General features: G+C 40.1%; 1 protein-coding gene across 6 annotated transcripts in view; it reads right to left on the bottom strand.

The window, feature by feature from the left end:
• DYNC1I1 (dynein cytoplasmic 1 intermediate chain 1) overlaps nucleotides 1-26,998 on the bottom strand; it is a 320,393-nt gene that overhangs the window by 122,411 nt on the left and 170,984 nt on the right. For all 6 annotated transcript variants that reach the window (XM_007982105.3, XM_007982103.3, XM_073009119.1 and 3 more), the window contains one exon: nucleotides 1,185-1,274. In XM_007982105.3, the coding sequence (XP_007980296.1) occupies nucleotides 1,185-1,274 (90 nt within the window). The remainder of the gene's footprint in view (nucleotides 1-1,184; nucleotides 1,275-26,998) is intronic.

A 26,998-nucleotide genomic window follows, 5' to 3' on the forward strand; every position in this document is an offset into this window, starting at 1 on the left:
CATATGATATGGATGTAATTTGTAATAGGTATTTGGGCTACTCTAATTTTCTCATGAGAGCACAAGATGTTGAAGTGAGGACTTGGGATCAGTATGTATCAATTCCTACAAAAGTCCCCAGTGCTGAACATCTGCCACACTGTGCCAGAGCCACAACCATCTTTAAAATTTACAAATCAAATGAGCTTCGAGTCAGAGTTATATTGATCTATACTTGGGACACTCAGTAGGAAATATGGAAGAACATTTTTAATCTACATTCAGTTCTCAGGTCCTACTCTCCATTTGCCAGCAAGTAAGACAAGTTCAAAATTCTCTTCTGTCTCCATGGGCTGAGAATCTCAAGGTAATACAAGGTTGAGTTTGTAAGGAAATGTCACCTGCAGTACTTCCTGTCCCTCCTTTTTTTTTTTTCTCTTTTCTTTCTTTCTTCTTATAGGTACAGTGCTATCATGAGGAGGGCAACAGGGTAAAATGTACACTTTGGATTTAACTCTAAATTTTGGCTCATGTACTCATACATTATGTATCCTTGGATAAATTTTTAGATCTCTCTCTTCCTAGTTCTCTGCCTATAAAATAGAGGTAATAATAGTATCTGCTTCAAAATAATGTTTTAATGAGTGAGTAGTATCTGTGGAGTGCTTAGAAGAGAGCCAAGGGCATAGTGAGCCCTTAATAAATGTTAGTTAATATTATCACCAGAACATGTAAGAGGTTGTTCCTCCTTACACAGGCAGAGTTGCAGAAGAAAAAATTTAATAGCAGAGTTACTAGCGTTGATCACTATTAATGTTTCTATGTAGATCACATGAAAACACTTTAGAATTTATTGACAAAATAATTATATCTAGTCCTTTGCTTTACTGTTATCATTGGGAATATATGGTTCTGTGAACAAGATAACATGGCAATTCGTAACAAGTGTTACTGGAATTGTGACTAGAATTGTTACTGAAATTGTGGACGTTTTGCACTTTATTTGCCTTTATCAATCAAGAAATAAATGACTCTTGCTTTGGAGATTACAGTTTATGTTGCTAAATGTAATGTATTGTACAATCACAGAAAATCTTCCATATAGGGGATGCAAATTCAATTTTTACTTAGCTCTATAGTCTCTTATATCAGTAAAGGCAAACAAAACAGTAAGATGATTACTCAATTTATTTTCCATACCATACCTTCCTTCACTTCCTGTTTTTTGTCCTGATTTTCCAGTTCTGAGTCCTGGCCAACTTTAGGTTCCACCATTTCCTCATCTTCCTCATCCTCTAGAAAAAAGAAAGAGAAAAATACAATATTTTCTTTCCTCCAAATCAAAGTCTTTGGTTGATAGTGGGAGGTAGGGGTAAAGGGTAAAGTTCCAATCATTTAGGGCAACATCTAAGTAAATCAGTCCACAATGAATGTCCAAGATAAATGTTCATGAATTTATGAATAAATTATCTCCAAAAGGGGCCTCTTTGAAAATTTCCCCAAGCTGTTGAGAAAACCACACCGAATGGGCACCTGTACATCCAGCTCCAGGCCCTTACCATGTGGGATGTCTTGGAATTGCCTCCCTGACCTCTGAAGCTTCTTCGAAGATGCCCAGGAATAGATTTTAAAATGTTTGCACCTGGAGCACATTTTCCACAGGGGACACCTGTTGTACAGATGACTCATTTCCAATTTAATTCTCACCAAATTAATTTGTTTTTGACCTACAGGAAAGGGTTAAATACAGGTCTGACCCCAGGTCAAATGCCACTGGCAAGTAAACAACCAAGGGAAGGGCCCCCAAAGTCAATGCCATTGGTCTGGGAGAAAACAACTGAAAATGGTATTTACACATTCAGAGCAGTTCATGCATTAATGTGAATTTAATGAGACTAACAAGTCGACTGAGTTGGCTCCCCCGGCCAGATGTTACAGTGCCCTTCCTGCCCTATGCAAATGTATGCTCATTTTTCCTCTTCTCTCAACTTGCCTTTCCTAGAGGCCCCTTCCATTATAGAGTGTTTGAAAGCATCAGGCACAATGCAGAAGGTTTAGGGGAGAGTCAAGGTGTCACAAGAAAATCCAAATTATAGAAAATAAAATGATATAAAAAATAAAATTTGCTTTCAGTCTTTAAATATGGTATTGTACTCCATGTAGGTTATCGATTTCATTGGTTCAAATACAGTTGAAAAGAAATGACTTTGCTTCTCTCTCTACCCCATATATTTGCTCATTCAATAAATATTTACAGACCTTCTATAAAATCCCAAGCTCTGTGGATAGTCCCATTTCCATCACAAAAAATCCTGAGATTCATCAACTCAAAATTTCAGCACCAATCGCTTAGAATACATTATAAATGCATACTTAAATGCTCAAATAAATAAATATATCCTGAAAAACAACTTACAAAATTCTAACTAATATTAAGCAAGTGATTTGTGGAAGGAATATCAATTTTAAAAATATAGATATGTAAAGCATAGCATTGCAATTTAGATATTAGAATTTTAAAAATACGAATTTTAATTGAAATATTATACTCTATAGGCATGCAGGTAGACTGTGGAGCCAAGCTCACTACTTTATAACCACACTATATATATATATATAAGAAAGGAAGTAAAACATTTTAAAGAACTGTCATTTACTATTCACACAAACACTAAGGTCACATTTATTAGATGAAACGTCGCACTTAAAATTTTGAAATGAACACTGTTACCCAGACTTTTAAACAAATAAATCTTTAAAAAGTTAAGTTACAAATAGCATATCTATGTCCTTATCCATATGTTAAGATATTAATGCTATCTCATCATACACACACACAAAAATCCATTTGGAAAGTCCTGATCAAAATATCCATCTCGACATGATGTATCTTCCCGACCCAAGGACTAAACACAAAGTCTAGTGAAGATCTAGCTGGAGAGGTTTCCTCTTTCAGTAATCCTTGGATGAAGAGGCAGTTTTCAAAAGGCCTCTCAGCTGCTGGTAAGTGGCTTCATTTCTGAACCTTCTGGAGACATTTCTTTAACAGATTCAGCAGCCATACCCTGACACTTATTAAGTACAGGGCAAATACAACAAAAACCAAGGTAATAAGGCCAGAACTATAGGTTGAACTGTGTCCCCAAAATTCATATGTTGAAGTAATAAACCCCAGTACCTCAGAATGTGGCCTTATTTGAAAATAGGGTCACTGCAGATATAATTAGTTCAAATGAGGTTATAATGGAGTAGGGCACCTAATCCAATATGACTGGTGCCATTATAAAAAGGGAAAATTGGACGCAGACACGCACACGCATAGGAAGAACACCATGTGGAGACGAAGGCAAAGATCAGCCTGATGCTTTTACAAGCCAAGGAACACCAAAGAGTGCCAGAAAACCACCGGAAGTTAGGAGAACAGATTCTTCCTCACAGTCCTCAGAAGGAACCAAGCCCACAGACTTCTTGATCTCAGATCCTAGCCTACAGAACTGTGAGGCATTACATTTCTGTTGTTTAAATAGCCAGTTTGTGGTATTTTGTTATGGCAACACTAGAAAACTAATAAAGCCAGTAAGTGCATTTCCTTCTATAATCTTACAATTTACTAAGAAGGGATACAGGAGATATTCAATAATACTTAAGGCAGTGATGAGTGCATCACTTGTATAATCTAATTTATTTATCAGAACTTAGTACCATTCGTCCAGTTTTACAGATGAGGAGACAGAATAATTTCCCCCGAAGGAATTGCAACCACATCCCGCTTCAAGTTCTGTCTGGCTCTGCCTGTTTTGGGGTCTGTGATCTTTAACCACTACGCAAACTGCCTCCTGAATCACAGCATGATGTGAAATAGAAATGCTACGGAGAAAGGGCTGAAATACAAGCAGCTGCAATGATATGTTGCAAGGTAAAGAGGCTTTGCAGGGACTTTTTGAGGTGGACTTGCATGGCCTCAACATGGATTGTTCTTCCACATTCAGGAGGTGAGCAAATACAAGTTGTAGCTGAGAAGTTATGTTTCACACCCTTGAGAGCTGTACATAATGGATTATTTTATTTATCAGGTATATATATGCTACAACCACATTCTGTTCTAATTTTCATTCTGGAATCCACTGCTTTGAGACCTGGCCGGCAATGCTTAATATGAAGTGTTAATTCCTCCAGCCAGAAAGATTCACAGCTTGGGTGAGAGCAGGACCCTGAGGGAAGTATTTGATCTTGTTCCAGGCTGGCGTCCACCACTTGCTGGCCCCTGAGTTTTATCCAATTCATAGGAACTCTCTGAGCCCCCATTTCTGATCCGCTGGAGTGGGATAATAAACCTTCCTTAAAACACATTGTTATTGTAAGAATAACTAAGTAAAATAACAAATGCAAAATTGCTTTTAAACCATCAAGGTCATTGGGAACATACTTAAGCAGAAATCTTCAAAACAAACGTTGCCTTAGATTCTAACAAATATTGACTGAGCACTTACTATGTGCCAGGTGCTGGGCACACACCAGGGAACAAGACAGACAAAATAATCTCTGTGCTCATGGAGCTTCCATTCCAGTGGAGAGAAACCACAAACGCATAAAAAAAAAAAAACAAAATATATACTGTGTCAGACAAGTGCTATAGGGGAGAATACAAAATAGGAAAGAGATGAGGCATTCTGGTCAAGAGTGGGAGAGTCTCAATTTAAAACAGAGTGAAAAGGCCCATCAAGGCCACACTGAGATGACATGTGAGCAAAAACTTAAAGGAGTTAAGGGAGTGAGTTGTGTGAAGACCTTGGAGGAAATAAGACTAATAACAAATAGATTCTTGCTTCTCAATCCATGGACCCAACGGAAGTAATGGATCAAGGTCTGTATTCATTGATAATTAGCTATACTGACTATAGATAACAATTGTGCCTTCATTACAGCCATCTAGTTTGTGCACTTAAATCTTCTAGTTCTTAAAACTAAAAGCAGTTTTACCAAATGACTTTGAATTAGTCAGCTTTAAATAGTAACAAGTTCTCGTCTTTCACAGCTATAAGGGTGTTTATTTTAAACATTAATTCTCAGAAGAGTCAAAAAAGAAACACCACGACCAAAAGTGCCACTACCAGCTTATTGGAAAAATATTATTCTGTGAAGGGCTTGGCTATGAAAAGGACTAGGTTTGTGATACGATGTCTAGGTTTATGCATAGAAGCATGTGAGGAAATAGCAGGTTATCTAATTCTTTAAATGGAAAATCCTTCCCCACAGAATATGTTTTTGATCAGTTTAAAAAACACACACACACAACAAATATGTATTGTGTTTATAGTATGTACAAATGAGAAACTGTGAAAAACAGTGAAATTTAAAAAATAGTACCCACCCTTTTAAAGTGTCTACAAACCAGTTGTAGGTATTAACTTTTAGTGGTCACAGAATTCTTTGTCTGTCATCCTTTTAAAGACATAAAGTAAGTTTTTCGGTGGATTTGCTAAGGAAATAAAACACAAGAGACTGGTTTGTTTCTCTGCATACTGATATGTTTGCCTTGCTCAGCAAAGAGAGTATATTTTTCTTTAAAACTCTGGTTTCCTTTCTGGTGCAATTGGAATTACTTCTGTTGAAACCATTTTCAAAACAGTTAAATAACTTTAAAGAAAAGGATTTATGTAGACCTGCTACAGACTACTGATATATGAGTTGTGCCACTAGTTCATACCCAGTTACGTTTCCTTTGAGATTGGAGGGAAAAAAATTACCACCCATGTATGGTTTCCTGTATCCAGGTCCACACAAGATATTAAACTAGTGGCAGAAGTTAATTACCTGTCAGTCCAAGGGGCTAATTTCTAAACAATGGCATCTTTTAGACACATTATTTTATTTAATACCCATATTCTGCTGTCTCCAGTTGCCACATTTATTCCCCCTGGTTGGAAAAATCTTTGGTAACCACTGTCTTCCTCCCTTAAGATTTTCAGAGGTCTAAGAACGAATAACTGCGTATTATGCAGCAATCACAGATAACACACTCAGCACGAGGCTCGACCCTTTGCCTGAGCTCTAGAAGAGTTCGTTTCCTCATTAATCCATGGCTCTAAATGAAGCCGACGTAGACCGTTTTCGTATGCAGCAGTCCTCTGCTCACTGACTTGTTCTGATAGCCTTACAAATGTGAGGTATTTGACAGGGAGTGCAGCGGAACATTTGTTAGTGTTTGGCAATACAGTATAACAGCAAAACCCCTTTCTGTCCGGGGCATATTCCCTTTGTAGCAATTACGGATTGGTGATATGGTGGATCCTACTTTCCTCTCTCAAAGCCCAGCGGGAGAGAGTTTCCTGCTGTTCATCTCCTGGTGGCCAGGGCACAGACAGGATCTGGGGAGTCAGACTGGTTGCTCCTAACTCGGGCTTTGTCTTTGGATCCTTGCAGTCAAAGCTGAGAAAAAAGTTAGGATTCATTTTGGGGAAAAACCCAGTAGCAGCAGGGATGCCCAACATCCCAGCAAGATTGTTCCAGAGGCCCAGTGTTCCAGTTCCCTTGGTGCCCACGCTTTTTCAAACCTGTTCCTTCTGCCTCCTGTTGATTCTGTGAGTACCAGATTTCCTTCCAATAAATCCCACTAGAGGTGTTGTCAGCACCAGATTTCCTTCCAGTAAGTCCCACCGGAGATGATGCCTGCTGCATGCAACCAGAACCCTCAGCGACACAAGGCGACCCTCTGTGAAGAGCGGGGTTTGTGTTTTACGAGGCCACTGGGTTCTTGCTTTCCTCAGCCCTCTTAGGGCTTGCAAAACCTCGGGATAAGAGGATCTGAGCTCCTGCCAGAGCCCTTGTTGCTCTGCTCCTGACGTTTCATGAGAGGACTGTGGCTCCTCCATCTGCCACCTCAGGAAGACCACTAAGGCTGGCTCAGGTGGAGAGTGAAGGCAGGGAGTGGAAAGGGCCATTTCACTCCATCCTTCTCAGCTCCAAAGGGCATCCTGCTGCTGCCCAGAGCAGCAGGCACAAAGCAATGACCACTTTGACTTTGAATTGAATGGGCCAACGACTGCAAGATGCACAATTATTTTATATACCGCTGAGAAAGACGATTACTGCTATTAAACTATAACACATCATCAATTTTAATGTGAAAATTGTGAATGTTAGAAATGATCAAATACATTGTGGCTTATGAAATGAATAGAAACAAGCTTCCAAGATGTAAACTGGCAAGGACACAGAGGCAATTCTAAATCAAGCTTCCTACTGTACTATTATTGGAGAATAGACTTGGAGAGAGATAAAGACCTGAGTTTTTCTGTTTTGTTTTGTTTGTTTGTTTGGATATGTTCTTTTCAACTTAAGAACAAATGCCCTAGCCACTTTTATATAATTCCATGTATGGATATTCAGATGGTGATTCTTCTTATAACATAGTTTTACATTTTTAATAGAAAAAGACTTACCCCTTCAAGTTCTGTTAAGGTTTTAAAAAAATATTGGAAGATATTCTTTGCAGTTCTGGTTTTGGTTTCATCTTTTTGCATAATGCCTTTTGTCTTATCTCATCTTTTCTTATATTATACACTCAATCTGGTTAGCACTTACACATATATCTTCCACTATCACCTACAAATTGATTTCTCCAGCCAAGATATCCCTTCAAGGCTCCAGACTCTGTAGTGGACATTCCAACACGATTGTCTCACGGGCACCTCACACTTGACATGTCCACAGCAGAGCTCTGGCCTGCTTAATGGTGCCACTGTTCATATGGAATCCCAGCTGGATACCTGAGCACTACCCTCAGTTCCCCTTTTCCATCAGGGACTAGTAAGAGCAGGAGGGTCTCAGTCCTGTCCATTCCACCTCCAGCATCTGTCTTGAATCTGCCTGTCTTCACAGCCCTTTATGATGTAGTTCCAGCAGCTTTAACTCTTCCTCTAAAACAGATTTGTGAATCCCCTCCATTGTTCTACCACCCACCTTGTAAATATCTCTACAATAACACATCTCATACCGTATAAAATTAGTTTTTTACATCTATCTCTGCAACCAGAGTAAATGTCCCTCAAAGACCTACTCTTTTTAGTATTATCAACGTTAAGTACTGAGACTGGCAATATGAAAACAGGAGACTGTTCTGGAAATTACTAATGGTACTACATCACGTAGGGCCATGAATGGCAGAACAAGAAGTGTGGACTTCTTCCTAGAGATCAGTAGCCCACTTTAAATAAACATTAATCGCATTCAGTCCATAAATATCATTAGCAATTTCAAAAGAAACCCAAGGCACTGGGGATGCTAAATATGGCTTTTGAAGCCACATTTCTCTCTTTCCCCGCACACCCTTTGTGCAGATTCCGATATATCTGTCTGGGGATGGCTTGACCCTCAATGAAAATCATTGCTGTCAATCTACCCTGCAGGGAAACTGGAGGCTTTAAAAAACACAAGAGTCAAGTTCTGATTTTGTTTAAGGATATGACAGCAAAGTGGAGGCTGCAGGAGAGTGGGCAAGACTGAAGCCAGGGCACAGTAAGAAGGTAGGCCATAGCCGTAGTCCAGGCAGCCGTTGAGAACCTGACTTTGGTCGGTGCAGTTGTCAGCGGGTGTGATGAATCAGACTGTGAATTTAGACATGTATTTGCACAGCAGACAGTGAAGGCTCTCGCGCAGAACTCACTCAAGCCACCCTACCCTTGGACCAACTTTGGATACAGCTTGCCAACTTTGCCGGGAGTCCAGAGAGAGCCACCCTCCCAATATGTATCACAGCAGCCAAGATAAAGTATAACATGCACCACTGAATGCTTACACAAACCAAGGTGAGCGCCTCTACGCTTTAAAAATATGCAGGAAAGACATATTTTGTGGGATTTTCAGTAAGCACTTTGTTAAATATACTACATGCTAATATTGAAAAAACCTTCACTTTCTGGTCTAGAAAAATCTGGCCAGAGTAAAGAAAACATACATTTCTCATCGTACAGAGCGCTCCTGTTAACACTCCAGGCCACATCAGATCTCTCCTAAGGCTCTAACATGACAGTACTTGGAAAGTTTACTTCCTGATGGAATATCACCCAAGGCATTGCAAATGGGAGGAAATGAAAGAAAATATTCAAAATGAGAGGGGAAATCAGAGAATAGTACTTTTTAAGCAGCTGTTTCTGAAACTTGTAAGAGCACTGATATGTAATATATGCACAGTAAATATGTATTGAATTGAATTGACATGGGTCAGTCAGCTTGCATGGAAGGACAGAGATGAGGAAGAGAACAAGGACCTTCTCAGAGATACGCAGGCAGGAGTCTGTGGACACCTTCAGCAGTTTGATGTCTGGAGATAAGAAGGCCTGACTGATCTGTGTTTCCATATGTTTTTCTTCTTAAACACCTTTAATGGCTCCCTATTTCCTAGATTAGCTCAGCATTTAAGGCCCACTACCATCTGACCCTAACTTAATTCTCCAGTATTGCTCACAGCAGAGCAGCCTTTGACTCAACTGTGCATAAAAGAGGCCAAGTTTGTTGTCAGAACCCATTCCTCCACCATCTTCCTTATCTTCAGTCTTAGATCTTTCAGGTCCTTGTTTTCCAAGATTTCTCGGAAAGTCATGGATCCTTTAGCCACTGAAGAGAATAGTTGGATGAACTAATTCAAACTGATAGACTACATAACGGTTATCCAAATAAATTAATCTATAATGGCAAATTGCAGATTTTATGGGATGTGGGAAGGTGAGATATTTTGAAAGAGCACAGCCACTTCTCAAGTCAGTTCTCTTCCCTACATTCTTGTGAGCAAGGCCATCCCATTGCACAACTCCAGAAAGCAGCATTGCCATTATGGCCTATGTGAATAGGGCCTCCTTGAGGGTGTGTAAGACACAGCCTTTATGGCTATCCTTGGCAGCCCTATATATGTATCTGTCCACATATGCATGCACATGCCTACACACACACACACACACACACACACAGAGCAAAAAATTCAAAACAATTGAAGATGCAATTCTTGGCTGCTTGGAAAATAAGGAGGGACTCCTCTGTTTTTCAGACTCAAATCCTTTCTGCTATCTACTTCTGCTTTTGGATAATTCCATTCTCTATTCCTTTGCTTTCTCTACTAAGTTTTCCCAATGTGCAAATCCGCAGTTTCTCTTGGTGGGAACCTTGCTTGTGAAAAAGAAAACCAGAGTCACAGAGATAGAGATGTCACAATATTTAACTTTTAAGAGTGACTGTAGATCTGTCCCAAAGGAAGGCAGACACTCAAGGTCTTCACTTACTAGAATTGTTATTGTGTTACATTGACCAGTTTAAAAAAGAGTAGAAGAAATAGAAACCATTTAGAAACACCATTTTCCCTGTAAGGAAATTGTTCCTAAGGACAAAGTGGTACCTTCCATACCTAAGAGTTGCCAACTCCGTTAATGTTAGAGCTGTTGTCACATCAATCACTGATACAAAGGTCATCCCGCTAATATTAGTACATGTTCTCTAGCATTCCTTTTATTAATAGTATCAAATCTCATTAATTTTATCTCCTTGTATACCCTTCTTTTGCACATCTGCCTTTATTCTCTCCATTTCCCACCTCCTTTTTTTTTTGGTTAAGGCCACCTTGGCTTTTTATGCAGCACCTAGTCATTGTTCCCTACCTCCAACCTCTTTCCACGCCTACTCTTGCTACAAACAACACTGTCCAATCAATCCTCTTCAAACAACTTGTTCATATCAATTTCCTGGTGGAAACATTTGATAGCTTCTATGACATGCAGAGTAAATGCTGAGTTCCTTGGCCTAGTCTTCAAGTCCTCTAAGGTCTGGCCCCAATATGTGCTTCCTGTTCAAATTTCCTCTACTGTGTTCACCCCCGCACACACATGTATATACACACATGCATACTCCAGTCTGCCTGCACCAACACAGTATCTGCTGCACACATTTCCACATGCCATCTGGACTTTGGTTCATGCTTCCCCTCAGTCAGACTCTCTTCTTCCTTTTCTGTTACAAAATATGAGCGCCTACTATGTGCTGGGTACTATTCTATGTATTGGAGATGCAGCAGTGAACAAAACAAGTAAAAAATTCCTGCCCTCATGGAGCTGGAATTCTAGCAGGAAGATGGAGAATAAACAAGATAAACAGTTGAAGTATATAGCAGGTTAGAGAGCTGCAATCACTAAAGACAAAAAGACAGTGGTAGGTGTCACAATTTTACACAGAGAGCAAGGGAGGTCCTTATTGAGAGGTGGCATTTGGTAAAACACTCAAGGAAGTGAGGGATCAGGTTATATGGACCCCTGTGGGAGAGCAACCTAGGCAAAGGAAACAAAAGCACAAGGGTAAGAGTGCACCTGGAGTGTCCAAGGCCTCCAATACTTTCTGATCTTCCCTACATGTTAATCCAGCTACACCAATGACCTGATTCTAAGGACCCTCCACCAACAGTCCCCCACGTTGTTCCTGCTCTACCTGTTGGAGGGATTTCTTCTTCCTTTAACCTCTCATAGCACTTCAGTTGGGTATCTTCTACAACCTTTTCTTCATCCAATTAAAGAACTATTATGTTTAAGATTGTGGCATTTATCATTCTCCAGCTATGATATATTAATTGTAAGTAGAACATATTTCTCTACATTTACGAGTTTTTTCCTCCCAAATTCTTGGGAGTAGGATCCATTAATTATTCATATCTGTATGCCCCAATATGGATGTCTAGTAAATATTTTGACTGTTTTAAATTTTAATAATTTCTAATTTCCCCAGTAGTTCTAAAAAGGACATTTTCTCCGTGGTTTCCCCAATGTTTCAGTTGGATCATGAATCTCCTCACTCAGCATCAAAGTGTTTTCCTTTCCTTGATCACTAAGCCCTACCACCACGAACAGCAACTCTTGTCTACACTCACCCATGCCTCCCTGCACCCACTGTGAGGTTCATGGTCTTTTCTTGTTTGTTTCCTGTCCTAGTCACCAGTCACCAGGTACTTACTGACCACATATTGTGTGGTAAGATGTATTCCAGGCACTATGGAAAAACAGTAGCTATTGACTTATTGAATCCTGCATGTCTATCAGTCTATTGAATCCTCATAATAACTCACTAAGGAAGGTCTTATGAGCTTTCTCTATATATGAGGAAACCGGGGCTTAGAAAGGGAAGACACTTCCACTAAGGTGAATGAGCTACATGCAGCAGTAGATTCAAGAGTCAAACTCATGTTTTTCCAACTCCCAAACCCTTTCTACTGCTAAACAGTACCAAACAGTATAAAGAGAAAAGGGGAAATGTAATTGACATTTGTGGTTTTGACCATCCAGAACCCACCACCCCACTTCTTGGGATAACAGTCCCTCTATTCTTTGGTGGACACATCCCCCCTCTCTCCTTTAAGTAAATACTCCTTAAGATTTAGAGGAAGACTTTGTATCTGAGGCGAGGATCAATGAGACTATTTTTCTTGTACTATTAGTAAAATGACCATATACATCTACCATAAATTGGGATACTTCTGAGAGAGAATGGAGGTACAATTAATAATTAAGCTGCAATGACAGGGGTGAATAAAGAGTGCCTGGGAAAACCAGACCTATGGTCATCGTACCCGTCAGTCCACCTCCTTTGGACTAGGTGACTGTCTTGGGAAATTCTGGATGTATCTCTTGTTATAGAAGTAGACTCCTCGTTTCTATTGGACTGAGTGACTGTTCCGACTAAACCAGAACACATGGTCACCATCAGGAAAGTGAACTCCTCTCCTCTACTGGATTGGGTGTTGTACTGCTGTGGAACTGAAGCTGCCATGGCTCACCACATGGAACATAAAAAAAAAGGAATAGATAAAGCAGGACTAAGAGATGGATCATGATAGCAACTTGGAAGCTAAATTGAGCAGTAGCTGAAGCTAGCATGACCCTAGTGCCTAGGGCCAATTTTTATTTATAAAAGCCAACAAACTTTCTTTTGGCGTAAGTAATTTTGGTTGATTCCTCAGTCACTTGCAATAAAAAATGTGTGAGTGGTCAAGAACTAACAATGATTGAGTATCTTCTCTGTTATTTTTTCTTGATAATCCTTTCAGCATGCACACCATCCTGCAAGGTACGTGGGATTAAATGCATGAGTTGCCATATTGCTCGGGTTCAAATCCTGCAAGTGCTAGCATTTTTACATTTCTACAATTTAGAAATAATCATGGGTTACTTACTTAACCCTTGCCCCTCAGTTTCCTCAGCTGTAGATAACAGAATTACCCTCCTTGGATAATGGCAATACTTTAATTACTTTATACATTTAAAAACATTTTGTTATTATTGATGACAAAATTGAGGCTCAAAGAGGTTATATACATTGCTCAACTACTAAAATACAGATTTTTTAACCCCAGTTTTTGAAACTCCACATTCCATTCTGTTTCAGCTGTGTCCACACTGGTGCCAGACTGCCTGAACTAGGCTGTGAAGGATGAAGGTATGTTAAAGGGTTTGGAGGTGAAAATAAACATGTCCAGTGGAAAGGAAAAGTTGTGGAAGTTGCAACAATATTTGGAGCACAGTTGAAAACAAAGCTGCTAGCTGTATCCTGTCAAACTGACTCCAGCCTCTTTTTCCTTGCCTATTCCAGTTTCAGTTGCCTATTATAGTTTCAACATGGCTAGTCGGATGCTTCACAATCCATGTGTAGGTATAGCCATGCTCCCACCTACTGCATGGAGCTTCCTTGAAGAGTTTTGTGTTCCCCAACACAAGACCATGCCATGTGTCCAGATCTATCTCATAATGCATGGGCTAACACTCTTTGGTTTGCTGACTATACTTCAACTGAGCTAGCTTCTTGGACATTTACTGATGTCAAGAACTCACACCTCACAGCTTTTGCATTGGTGTTCCCTGCACCTGGAATACTCTTCATCCAAACATTCATCTTTCTCCATGATGTCTTTAGGGTCCTTATTCAAATGTCACATCATCTGTGAGGCCTCCCCTCTTCCAACCCCAGTTAATATAGCAACATACCACCATCTCTTGTGCCCTGGCACATGGCACTTGTTTTCCCTTCACCCTCACTTGTTTTTTAATTGCATAGTACTGACTACTATCTGAACTTCCACATTTATTTATATATGTATTTATTGTCTGTTTGTATTTTAGTGGTGGGAATTGAATGAGAATTCTAGACCCACTAGAATAAGAATTCCACAATAGCAAAGACTGTCTCTTCTTTGCCGTATCCAAAGTACCTAGGAAAGGGCTGGGCATATGGGAGATGGCAATGAATGTTTGTTGGGTGATAATATGACTGCACAGGAGGACATTAAAGCAGCTGCTGTATCAAAACTCTCCCCTCCCATCAATTCTATAGGCCAGCAGAGCAGTGGCATATTCTATGATGGAAATCAGGACATCCCCCTGCCCCATGCCCACCACCAACTTGGTCATAGATGCTTACAACCACACAGATCTGGTTCCTTGAAAAGGGAATTGTCTATCTCTTTAGAATTATTGTTCTCTAGAAAATGGAAATAAGATCTTTGGAGTGGTTTTTGCTGACACCCATTTCACCATTTTCTCATTCTAGTGTCCAATTCCCAGCCCAGGGAGAACTGATACATTTTCCATCTGGGAATTCATCAAAATTCATCACAGTCAGATTCTCAGAGAAGATTATTAGCACATTTGTTTGCTTTTATCCTGGCGTTAACAACTCTATTTGGGGCTAAACTATTTCCCCTGGTTTCAACGTCAGGTTTTCCCATTGGCTCAAATATGAAGTCTCTTGTCTGTCAGTGTAATAATTTTCTATTAATTATAAAAGAAGAAAGCTAGCAGTTTGAGAGTCTTAAGGGAAGCATTTGTCTAATCCAAGAAACTGATTTTCCAGTTACTTGGACTAAGTACAACTCTCAGTTGTGGTCAGATTTCAAAGTATCCCTTGTTTTTACTTTCTGGTCAGTCTAGACAGACATGGTTCTTTCCTTCGTTTTTCAAGCTGTTGAAACATCAGGTTGGTCAAAAGAATCTGAATCTCTAGAGAATAAACTGAGCAGCATTTCACCAGAGACTTCATAACTTTCTATTGACAATCCCTCCAAGTAGTGAGCAATCCTCCCAACCTCAATGGTGCTAGGAGAGAGTTCACTTCAAAGGCTCAGTGTGAGTGTGAGAATGAAACTGTGGCAACAAAATAATGACCACTATTGTCCTATTCAGAATGGAAAATAGTCTAGTGGTTAGAACATGCAGTCATGAATTTTTTGCCTGTTCTCAGTCATTTCAGTTTCATGCTGGGTGTCCTCAATCCAACCTAAATTGCCCCCTTTAACAATAATTCTTCTATTCATTATAATTGAACACATGTTCTTCAAAACCCAGTATATTGAAGGCATAGGCTAAGCTTTATGACGACCACATAAATGAATCAAGAAAGAAGCTTGAAGCCAAAGAATCTGGCATTCATGCAAGGAAACAACAAATGTATGTAAATATCTACATCAGAAGAGAGAATGCCTGGAGATGTGCTCTGAAAATTAAATAGAGGTGAGGTTAACAACTGGTGGAGGTAGGACAAGTGGAGAGAGAGGAAAGGGAAGTGGGTTTTTTATGGAGTTCAATTCGAGTTGGATTTTGAAGAATGGTGGGACCTAAATAAGGACGTAGAGAGGAGAATGTGGAGTTTCATTTCAGGAAGAGAAAGAAGCATGTACAAATGTATAGCAGTGCAAAGATGTAAACAGTGAATGGCAGGTAGATCAGAGAGGAAATAATGGAAGGCCTGAAATACCAAGATAAACACCAAGTTAAATAGAGTCATTCACATTTGCTATTTGATCCACTCAGCTCTGTTGAGAAGCAGCATTTTAAGTCAATAGTGTTTCAACTGATGTCAAAAGAGGGTTCTAGGGATCCCTGGGTAATTAGCAGTGCCATGACCCAGGAGGATAGTTTCTCATCACACATTTTGTAGTAAGTAAATTATCTACCTATTTTTTTCCCAAGAGGCAGCACAGGAAAGTATGGTCTTATTCACTATATTTTGTTATATGGTATGTAAACAATAAATTCTTCAGCTTCTTTAAGATCTACTTTAATATCTGTAAATGAGGGATGCTAATTTCTGTGCTACTTACATGACAGAATTGATGTGTGAAACAATGAGATAATGGATACAGGGCTGCTTTGTCAGTGGTAAAATGCTATAAGGTGTTAGTTATTAAGGTGGGGTAATTGTGATAATAATTACAGCTTCTTGGTGTCCAATGGCCCACCCAGCCACAAAAATGTGCAAGGTAGGAAGAAAGTTATGCAATAGGATAGAGAAGGAAGGTATTTTAATTAGTAATAATCACAGAAACAAAGGGCTAGAAAGACCCACAGAAGCAGCTATCATTTAGTTGCAATAGGATTTGGGAATGAGGAGCATAAAGCATCTAAACATAGTTCAAACAACAAAATATGAAATAAGGTTCCAAGTTGTGTGAGATAGTCTCCTAGTCCTATTGAGACTAGAAAGAGGGTGTAAGCTATGGGTTATCAGAACGGGCAATCAGATGGAGCTGGGCTTGCCGCAGGCATGAGCTTAGCTTTAAGGGCAGGTAAGGGTAGGATGAGCAGAGGAAGGGGCATTCCCAGCTACATCCTCTAGGTTAGATGCTCTGGGCTCCCATCATGCTTCTTTAAAGGTCAATAAACATAGTGAATAAAATTAAGTACTGAATTCTCTCTCTACTCTCAGCTCTCAGACCAATGTCTGACCCCAAAAGGGACTGCTTACTTGTGGGTTCAGCCAATCTGGGTACACTATGAAGGAAGGCGTGAAGTCAGGAGAGTGAGCCAATTCAAGGTCAAGGGAAGACAAGCCATGTGGAGAAGGGAACAAGGGAAGAGAATGGTGGAAAGGCAGGAAGCTAGGTGGAAGCATGGAAGCTAGGCTAAGGCCTTGAGTTTTGATGGAGCAGTGAGAGCAAGGAAACAACTAGATTTAAAATAAGTATGTTCTGGTATTTATCTACTCAACAGGCTACAGCTTTGGCCCTGGCCATAATGCAGTCTTCAGATGGGTAGACAGGGGAGAAAGGAAGCAGAACCAGATTTGTGTTTTCTACCATATGTGCCAACCTCATCCTCTGTCCCTGGCCACTGTTTGAGCCTTCGAGGTTTCAAAATAATACCTCCTACTATACAGGGAAGATTTGTGTTCATCTTCTGCCATTCTATATTGTTCCCAGTGCTTTCACATAAATGCAGAATCATGAAAACAAACAACTGAAAAAAATCCATAGAGATGACTATGGAAGTATTGTCATAAGATGGAAGGATCAAGTGTGCAAATCACATAGCATGTTGTTCAGCAAATTAAATAAAACACTAGGTAAGTGGAAATTATTATTTTCTTCTTCATTTCTCCATCCTCCTTCTCCACGTTCTCCTCCTTCTTATCTTGGTCAGTTTTTTCACTGAATGGATGAACCATTGCCATCCATGGAGTTGAAGGGTCCCTAAACTCTCACAGCCAGCTGATGGAAGAGCTTGGATTAGAAATCAGACCTGCTGACTCTCCAGTGCTCTCTCCATGCTGTGGTAGTAATATTGTCATGGAGACTAAGAGAAGTCCCAATTCCAATGAGATTTGAAGGAGAACTACGTCTAGGCAGAGGATTATCTGACACGCTCTCAGCCAGCTTCAACTATCGAGAATGCTACTACCTCATTTACTTATTCCCCTTCTAATCCAAATTTTTCTGCTTGCCTGACGTCATTAGATTATACAAAGTTATTAAAGCTACCCTGTGGCTTCCAGCCAAGCCACTGTGGCCCATCAAATCCTCACTTCTAGAGCCCATGCTTGGCGGAGACATTTACAAGCATAACTATGCACTATTAAAATTTGAAGATTCTTTCTTGGAAAGGCTAATTAAACCAAATCACTCAAACAGGTCTAGACGATGCTGAACAGGGTTTATTATCTGGATCGGTGCCTAGTGTGGTCCCACAGGCTTGGCTGCTTGTATCCATCTGCAAAGGAACTTCCTTGCCTGCTCTGCACAGTATCAACTATTGTCCTTTTAAGGAGGAGTCAAATTTTCTGGATCCACATTATCTGCAGCTGTGGGAACAACTGAGTGAAAGGATAGTCCATGCTGACATACTTGAAACACCTCAAGTTTCTATTACTCTTCTCCTCTTTTACTAAGAAGTGGACAATTAAGTTTGCCAACTGAGTGTTCTATACACTAGGAGGAAAACAAGAAAAAGGAAGGCTGGTGGGCCTTTCTGGCCATTGCCTTCCTACACTGGTAGGTCATCCCTGTCTGCTGACGTCAGCATTCTGAAATAAAAATTGGGACTTGCCATCTCCCTGCTTAAAATTCCAGCATTTGGCCGGGCGTGGTGGCTCATGCCTGTAATCCCAGCACTTTGGGAGGCCGAGCAGGTGGATTATCTAAGATTAGGAGTTTGAGACCAGCCCAGCCAACATGATGAAACCCCGTCTCTACTAAAAACACAAAAATTAGCCAGGAGTGGTGGTGTCCATCTGTAATCCCAGCTACTCGGGAGGCTGAGGCAGGTAAATAGTTTGAACCCAGGAGGCGGAGATTGCAGTGAGTCGAAATAGCACCATTGCACTCTAGCCTGGGTGACTAGAGCAAAACTCAGTCTCCAAAAAAAAAAAAAAAAAAAAAAAAAAAAAAAAAAAAAATCCAGTATTTTCTCATTTCACACACAATGTAAAGGCCAAAGTCTTTACCATATATGATCTCCTGTGATCTAACCTTTGCCTAGTTTTTTATCCTTACACTGCACAAGTCCCCTTAGGGGAGTCTATATTTCAACCATTTTAATCTACATGTAATTGCCCCAAGGAGGCAGTGTATTGAAATGATTAGGAATACCGACTTTGCAGTTGGACTGCCTGGGCTCGGGATGCTGCTAACTTGGCTAACATGTGTTAAGGACTTACTAGGTGTTAAGCATTGTTCTTCTCAATGATTCTCTCATTCAATTCTTACAATAATATATCAGTAAGTTATATCAATAGCACCATTTAACAGGTGAGGAAATCAAGGTTTAGCAAAGTTAAATGAGTCCAAGAAAGTTCACGTAGTTGGTAAAGAAATGGAGCTAGTATATAAACCCAGGTCTAATTTAATTTTACAATTCAAGGTTTTAACCACTCCACCATACTGTTTCATTTTCTCTTCCCCAAACTAATCTTCTTCCTGGATCCTAACTTTGGGATTGAGAACCAGTCACTGTCATCTAAGCTAGAATCCTGGGATCTGTCAGAAATGTCTCCTCTATGTCAAGTCACCACATTCAATCAGTTTATAGATTTGACCTTCTTAATCTCTGAAAGATTTTCTTCCCCTTTCTCCTCCTCAACCTACTGACATGGCCTTGATTTAGGCCTTTGTCAATTTTCAATGCTGCTTCCTCCTAGCTTGCTGGTCTGAGCCCTTCCAATGTTGCTGGAAGTTGCTAAAAGGCCCTGTCATGCCCCTGCTAAAATTCTGCCAGTGCATCTCCACTGTGCCTTCAGGCTCAGCACCCAAAGCTTTGCAAGATATGGCTCTCACTCCCTACCCCAGCCCCACATGATGACTTCACTCAAGCATTCAGAGCCTTTCATAGATCTCCACATTGTGCCACTTCATTCCTCTGAGCCTTTGTACCTACTGTTCCCTCTAACTGGAGTGTCCTTGATCTTGCTTCTTTCTCCACTCCTATTCATCCTTCAAAACATAGCTTCAAGTTTACCTCCCTGACCCCTCAGTTTGATTTGCCCTGACCCCTCAGTTTGATTTAGCTGCTTCTCCTCTATGTAGAACAACCTACCCATTTGTCATTTGTGTGCCAAATGATAGCATTCGCTATGCTTAAAACTCCTCAAGGGCCATAATCATGTTTTATTTCTTCCTTATTGGTCAAATGCTTGGAAAATAGTAGATGCTCAATTTCTGCACATGGAATTAACAGACAAGTTCGTTAAGGCACATTTTAGGACAGAATCAACGTCAACTTTTTATCAATGTATTCTCAACATGATTTATCTTCAGATTCTCTACAAGGCAAAAATTTGTTGATTAGCTTGGAAAATTCATGTTTAGAGATACAAGTTTTTATTGATTTGTTTAGAACTCAACTGAATGTCTCATACAAGTGGGTGCTTATACATACTTTTTGGTTATAACATGAAGTATACATTTCTTTTTCTTTTCTTTTTTTTTTAAGAGATTGGGTTTCACTCTGTCACCCAGGCCAGAGTATAGCGGCATGACCACAGCTCACTGCAGCCTTGATCTCCTGGGCTCAAGCCATCCTTCTTGCTCAGCTTCCCAGGCCAATGTTTTAAAAAAAACTTTTTGTAGAGACAGAGTCTCACTGTGTTGCCCAGGCTGGTCTTGAACTCCTGACTTCAAATGATCCTCCTGCCTCAGCCTCTTAAAATGCTAGGATTACACTTGTGAGGTATTGCATCTGGCTATAAAGCATACCTTTCTTAATCATTTACCTTTCTTAATCATACAATTTTCTTAATCATAGAAGAAAGTTACTAGATTTTTCTGAGAAATAATGGCACATCTAGAATCCTTTGAGAGTCTTTCTATGGTTCTGGTTCTCAACCAGACATTTGGCAATGTTCAATCTGGAGATGTTCTGGTTGTCACATCTGTAGGTGGTTGCTACTGGTATCTCATGATTAGAGGCCAGAGATGCTGCTAAATATCCTACACGGCACAGAACAGCTCTGGCAGCAAAGACTTAACCAGTCCAAAATGCCAATAATGCCAAGATTAGGAAACTCTGACCTATGACATTTAGAACCACTCATTCACTGAAGACATATACCTGCAATTGTGATAAACTGGATAACACTCAGCCTGTATTTTCTCCCAGTGAAGGCTCTCGTGAGTGGTGGTATTTCCTGTGAGTTTAAATGTGGCTTAAGATCAAAGCCACAAGGACAAGTTCTGTGATCCTGGGGATGGAGACCTTCACCCCTTTCAGAGCCTACTCCTGGGTGTGTCCTTTCTTGTAAATTCCACAATCAGCAAACACTTTCCTGCTCCAGATGTGCTTCCTGGCTCTGACTGCTCCTCCCAATCCAGGCTGCAGGAGTTGTTTTCCCAATCCTGGCATCTCCAGTTCATGCAAGATCATGGGCTGCAAGAGCACCTGCATGTCTATAGGGCCAGAAATTTCTCCTTCTTCTGATGGATGGGCACCCAATCAAGAGCTCCTCAGACAAGACCGAGGGACTGGGAGCTTCTGGAAGATGAACAACTCTGAAATCCTGCACTGATGTGCAAACAGCAGCAGCAGCAGCAGCAGGAGGAGGAGGAGGAGGAGGGGATAAAGATCTTGGATAACATATTTATTTTGCGGGGAGGGGGATATTGACTTTAGAGGTGGTTTTGTGATACAAATAAATGCGGGGGGTGGGGGAGGAAGAAGATTGTCCTGAAATTCACTTTCCAAATGCCAGGTTTACGAAAATGCCACTGATTCTGAATTTCTAAGCAGCAACTCACAACTTCCTCTGACAGACAGATGTCTTACAGAAAGTTCCAGTGAGTGCTGGGGAATTTCTGGTAGTAATATTTCACATAAGGAATATTTTAGCCTTATTTCATAGTGAAGTATCTTATAATCATTTATTTATTATATTGCCCCTACTGTAAACCAAGATTATGTTTTTAGAGCTAAGAAATATCAATAATTTGGAACCAAGGTTTTCTGATTATTCAATAAGCCATCAACCAAGCTGGAGTTTAAACTCAACATGTCCAGGGCTACACAACCACCAGAGGAAGCAAAATCACGATGTTAAGGCAGTGATTTGGTATCATGTTAAATGAATTGAATGATGGACTTGAGTATTAATATTTTTTTAAGTGCATCATGTAATTCCAGAAGCCAATTAAATGAAGACACATGCACACGTATGTTTATTGCAGCACTATTCACAACAGCAAAGACTTGGAGCCAACCCAAATGCCCATCAATGATAGACTGGATAAAGAAAATGTGGCACATATACATCATTGAATACTATGCAGCCATAAAAAAGAATGAGTTCATGTCATCTGCAGGGACATGGATGAAGCTGGAAACCATCATTCTTAGCAAACTAACACAGGAACAGAAAACCAAACACCGCATGTTCTCACTCATAAGTGGGAGCTGAACAATGAGAATGTATGGGTACAGGAAGGGGAACATCACACACTGGGGCCTGTCGGGGGTAGGGGGCAAGAGGAGGGATAGCATTAGGAGAAATACCTAATGTAGATGACAGGTTGATGGGTGTAGCAAACAACCATGGCACATGTATACCTATGTAACAAACCTGTGCATTCTGCACATGTATCCCAGAACTTAAAGTAAAAAAAAAAAAAAAAAAAAGAGAGAGAGAGAGAAAGAAAGAAAGAGTCTTATTGAGCACCTGTTGTGTAAGTCGAGGGAGATAGCAAAGGTGGCTAAGTACAGCCACCTTCTCTGCAGACCTCTAAGTTTAGTCAGAGAAGCTAGCAAATAAGTACTTAATACTACATATTATTTACGTAGCAACTCCACATGCACGTGCCACATAGCCTCTGATCTCTGTGAGCTGAGTGCATTGAAATGTGGCCAGGTACCCAGGGATGAAACTGGAACACGGCTAGGGATACTCCTGTTACAGACTGTCAATCACATCACAGGAAAACCTCTCCTTTGTATGGAGATACAGTAAAGCATAACACTTTTCAGTTCAAATACTGTAATACTCTGCAAACAGTAGCTACTTTTATTAGCTAAAGCACAAACCTTCCAAACTTGGCCAAGTGTAATAAACAAGCACTATGTTACTCTTGGTAACAGGCACCTGTTCCTCCCACTCGGGTCAAAGATCCCTTAGATAAAGAATGTTACATAAAAGTGGAGTCGGATTTATAGGAAAGAGCACTTGGCATTAACATCCTTAACATGCATTAAGAGTGAATGAGAAAACTACTGTAGGCTATGTTCACAGTCATGTCTAATAATTATACATTTAATATAGCTTTTTCCCGAATTGAGCTTTTGTTCCTTGCATATAAGCTGGTCCTGTTTGAAATGTTTAGGTGAGCTGGTTAATGTGTTTCCAAAAGTGAACATTTTCATACGTCTTTTCTTCTCAATTCTCTGTGGTGAAGAGCAAGTTTATTTCTTGTTTTAAATTGCCACCACTTAGGAGGCTGGGTCAGCAGGATTGCTCAAGGCCTGGAGTTTGAGACCAGCCTGGGCAACACAGCGAGATCCTGTCCCTAAACATAAAAAATTAAATAAATAAAAAATTTAAAATTAGCTAAGTGTGTAGTCCCAGCTAACTCAGGAGGTTGAGGTGGGAGAATTGCTTCTGCCCAGGAGGTCAAGGCTGCAGCGAGCTGTGATTGCATTTTTGTACTTCAGCATGGGTGACAGAGTGGGATCTTGTCTTTAAAAAAATTAATAAAATAAATCAAAATTTCCAATCTGTTGCAAATTGTTTTAAAAATTATTTTTTAATGGAAAAATGACAAAATGTGTATTTTTATGGCGGGCAACATGATATTTTCATACACGTACACACATTGTGGAATGACTAAACCAAGCTAATTCATATATTCATCACCTCATATACTTATCGAAACCAGCACAAATGCCTGGAAGTCACCGCAATGTTAAATCCCTATAAAAAGTTTTAAAGGCTTACTCTTGATTTCTTTATTTACTTCTCTGTAGACTGATAACTAATAGTTTATGGACTGGACCCATACCAGGGAGCACACGTTGCATAGCACTGACATATGATATTCAAAAGACATATTAAAAGAAGGCAAAAAAGTCATTGTCCATATATATATATATATAAAAAAATGGAGTCTCACTCTGTGGCCCAGGCTGGAGTGCAGTGGCGTTGTGATGTTGGCTCACTGCAAGCTCTGCCTCCTGGGTTCACGACATTCACCTGCCTCAGCCTCCCCAGTAGCTGGGACTACAGGCGCCCGCCACCACGCCTGGCTAATTTTTTTGCATTTTTTTAGTAGAGACAGGGTTTCACCGTATTAGCCAGGATCATCTCAATCTCCTGACCTCATGATCTGCCTGCTTCGGCCTCCCAAAGTCCTGGGATTACAGGCGTGAGCCACCATGCCCGGCCCATTGTCCATATATCTTTAAACAAGAAGACATCTAACATAAAGTCAGAATATTAAAAATGGAAATATCATTGAGTTTTAGCATTCAGCTTTTATTGCGTATGCCCTTAAATGCCTGATCATTGTAAAGGTGATGAGTGGCCAAAGACCAAGAGATATTCTACAAGCACCATCTACACCAGCACTGCCCAGGAGAACTTGCTGTGTCAATGGAAATGCTCTGTGTTGTCCAATACAGTTGCATGAACCACACATGGCAACTGGGCACTTGAAGTGAGTTAGTGTAAACTGAAGACCTGGGTTTGAAATTTTAATTGACCTTAATTATCTTTAAATAGTCCCATGTGGCCAGTGGTTCCCATACTAGATAGTGTGATCTAGCTAATTCTGATAATAGCAGAAAGATTTTTAAATAACCAATTTTTAACAACAGGTGACATGGGAAGTATTAAAACATGAAATTGCCTGTTTTGAGCATGATAATGCTTTTGAATACACAAGCCCTATACTCCCTTTTCCCTAATATCCCTCCCTCCCTCAATATCCCGGCCCTATTGCTTCCTTGGAGTTCATGTTTTCTTTTAGTGTTCACAGGGCTGTTTCCAGAGCAGTGAATGACGACCAGAGAGCATGGGAACCCCTTTTCTTTGTAATAGCCCATGTTAATGAGATCTCTGTTGCTCTCAAGACAGTCAGGGCCGTCTGGCCAAAGTGTTGAACCAAGGTGTTTGTGCCTGCATAGAATTAAGTCACAAGTAAAGCACTTATTTCTGACAGCAGATTTATAATAGGAAAATCTCAGCAGGAATGAAGAGTTGGAGACTCCAGCCACAGGCTTTTCATAAACTTTGCCTTGATTTAGTGACTCTAACAACTAGCAAGAACGGCAAACTGCAGAAGTAATCCTATCATCTTTTCTCCAAGCAGCACTGTTCCATCTTCTTTGCTTCCTCACGCTGCTAACATGAATTCAAATCATCTGTGTTTAAAGTTAAACTCAGTGATTGACAGTTCTTTATAGTTTCAGTCCACATTGAAGATTATTCTAGATATCTATCAGTTATTACTACAAGCACAGTATGATATTCAATACCTACAGTGAAAATTGTTTTTAACAATGTAATGTCTGATCTGTTTTGAAAGCGATTTTAAAATAAAGAACTAACCATAACCAGGTGGCAAAAATCCAAACATGTTTTTCTCTTTCTTTCTTTTCTTTTTCTTTCTTTCTTTCTCTTTCTTTCTTTCTTTCTTTCTTTCTTTCTGTCTTTCTTTCTTTCTTTCTTTCTTTCTTTCTTTCTTTCTTTCTTTCTGTCTTTCTTTCTTTCTTTCTTTCTTTCTTTCTCTTTCTTTCTTTCTCTCTCTCTCTCTCTCTCTCTTTTCTTTCTTTCTCTCTCTCTCTCTCTCTCTCTCTCTCTCTCTCTCTCTCTCTCTCTCTTTCTTTCCTTTCTTTCTCTGCCTCTCTCGATATGAGAAAGCAAATGTGGACAGAAATGCTGTTCCACTCACATAAAAAGTTACAACTCTGTTTTTACAGCATCCACTTCTTTTGAAAAAGCCTCATAAAACTGAATACATGCTTATAGTAATTAAAATTTGGGAATTTTATTTCCAAAAGATGCCAGAGTCGCTTATAAAAACTGCTGATGCCTTAGAGATTATGAATATATGTTCTTGAAGTGTGAAGGTGTATGTGAAGGGACACTTGTCTGTTTTATTCTCTACATATCCTGAGAACTAGGACAGCCAGGTACATACGAGATACAAAAGAAACATTTGCTGAATGAGTCACAAACTAGTTAAGATGTGGATCTACCACTGTAATTCTTTACCATGCAAAATGAAAGCCATTAGCTATTTTGCCCAGCATAATCCTGCTCCATGGTCACCCCTGGAATCTTGAGATCTGGTGAAAGCTGAGCTGTGCTGGACAGGCAGACCCTGAAGGTCTGAGGCGATCAGTCATTCCCTAAGCTCCACTCTGAACGCGGCCACATGCTGAAGCAAGTCCAAAAATGAAGAAAGAGACACAGGGCAACACATTGCATAAAAGGACAGAGGAAGGACAAGGCAGAAGGAGCAGGACGGTAAAGTAAAAACACATTGAAGCTTTTTTTTTTTAAGCATATTATGTAGCACCTACAAATTTTATATCTCCATTTATACAAAAAGGTTTTTGCCTGGTACAGAAATAACATAGCACTCACTTCAAAATAGACAGACTGTGGGAGGATGGCGTAAAAGCACTGAGCAGGGCCACGTGCACCCTTGGGCTTGTTGAAGATTTCAGCTTAGAACCTCCAGGTCAGGAAGTAAAAAGAGGTTACTTAGGTTTTGCTAGTAAAGTGGGGATAAAAGGGATGGGGAGGGGAGCCGCTGGGGATCCAATCTTGAATCTACGTCTTAGTCTTGATGAGGCACCTCTTGTTGCTGAGTTCCCAGTGGCATTTTCAAGATTTCTGTAATCACTAGTTGTCACTCTTTGCCATTAGTGAAGGGAGTTGCAAAGGGGAGGAAAGTATAAGCTAAAAAAATCTACCACCTTATGTCAGAAGTGATAAATGCATTAACAGTGACTTGGAACAAATCCGAGAGTTACAAGGATGAAAAGGTTCCATCATGAGGACAAGCGGGTAATCTGGGGCGGGAAGGACTGGCTGCAAAACAGACACAATTAGAAAGTAGGGAAAAGAGAAAATGAAAGAGAGAAAGGAAAAACAAAAGGAAGGAAGAAAATAAGGGAGAAAATGATAGGAAAGATTCTTATTCTCTATTGTAAGACTCATTCAGATAGAGCCCAGAGCAAGCATTTCAGAATCAATCAGGTGATCAGAGCCTTATTAAATAAAAAGGTCCTTCTCTGTTTGT

The sequence above is a fragment of the Chlorocebus sabaeus genome, chromosome 21 (assembly GCF_047675955.1).
Source record: "Chlorocebus sabaeus isolate Y175 chromosome 21, mChlSab1.0.hap1, whole genome shotgun sequence".
NCBI classification, from domain to species: domain Eukaryota; kingdom Metazoa; phylum Chordata; class Mammalia; order Primates; family Cercopithecidae; genus Chlorocebus; species Chlorocebus sabaeus.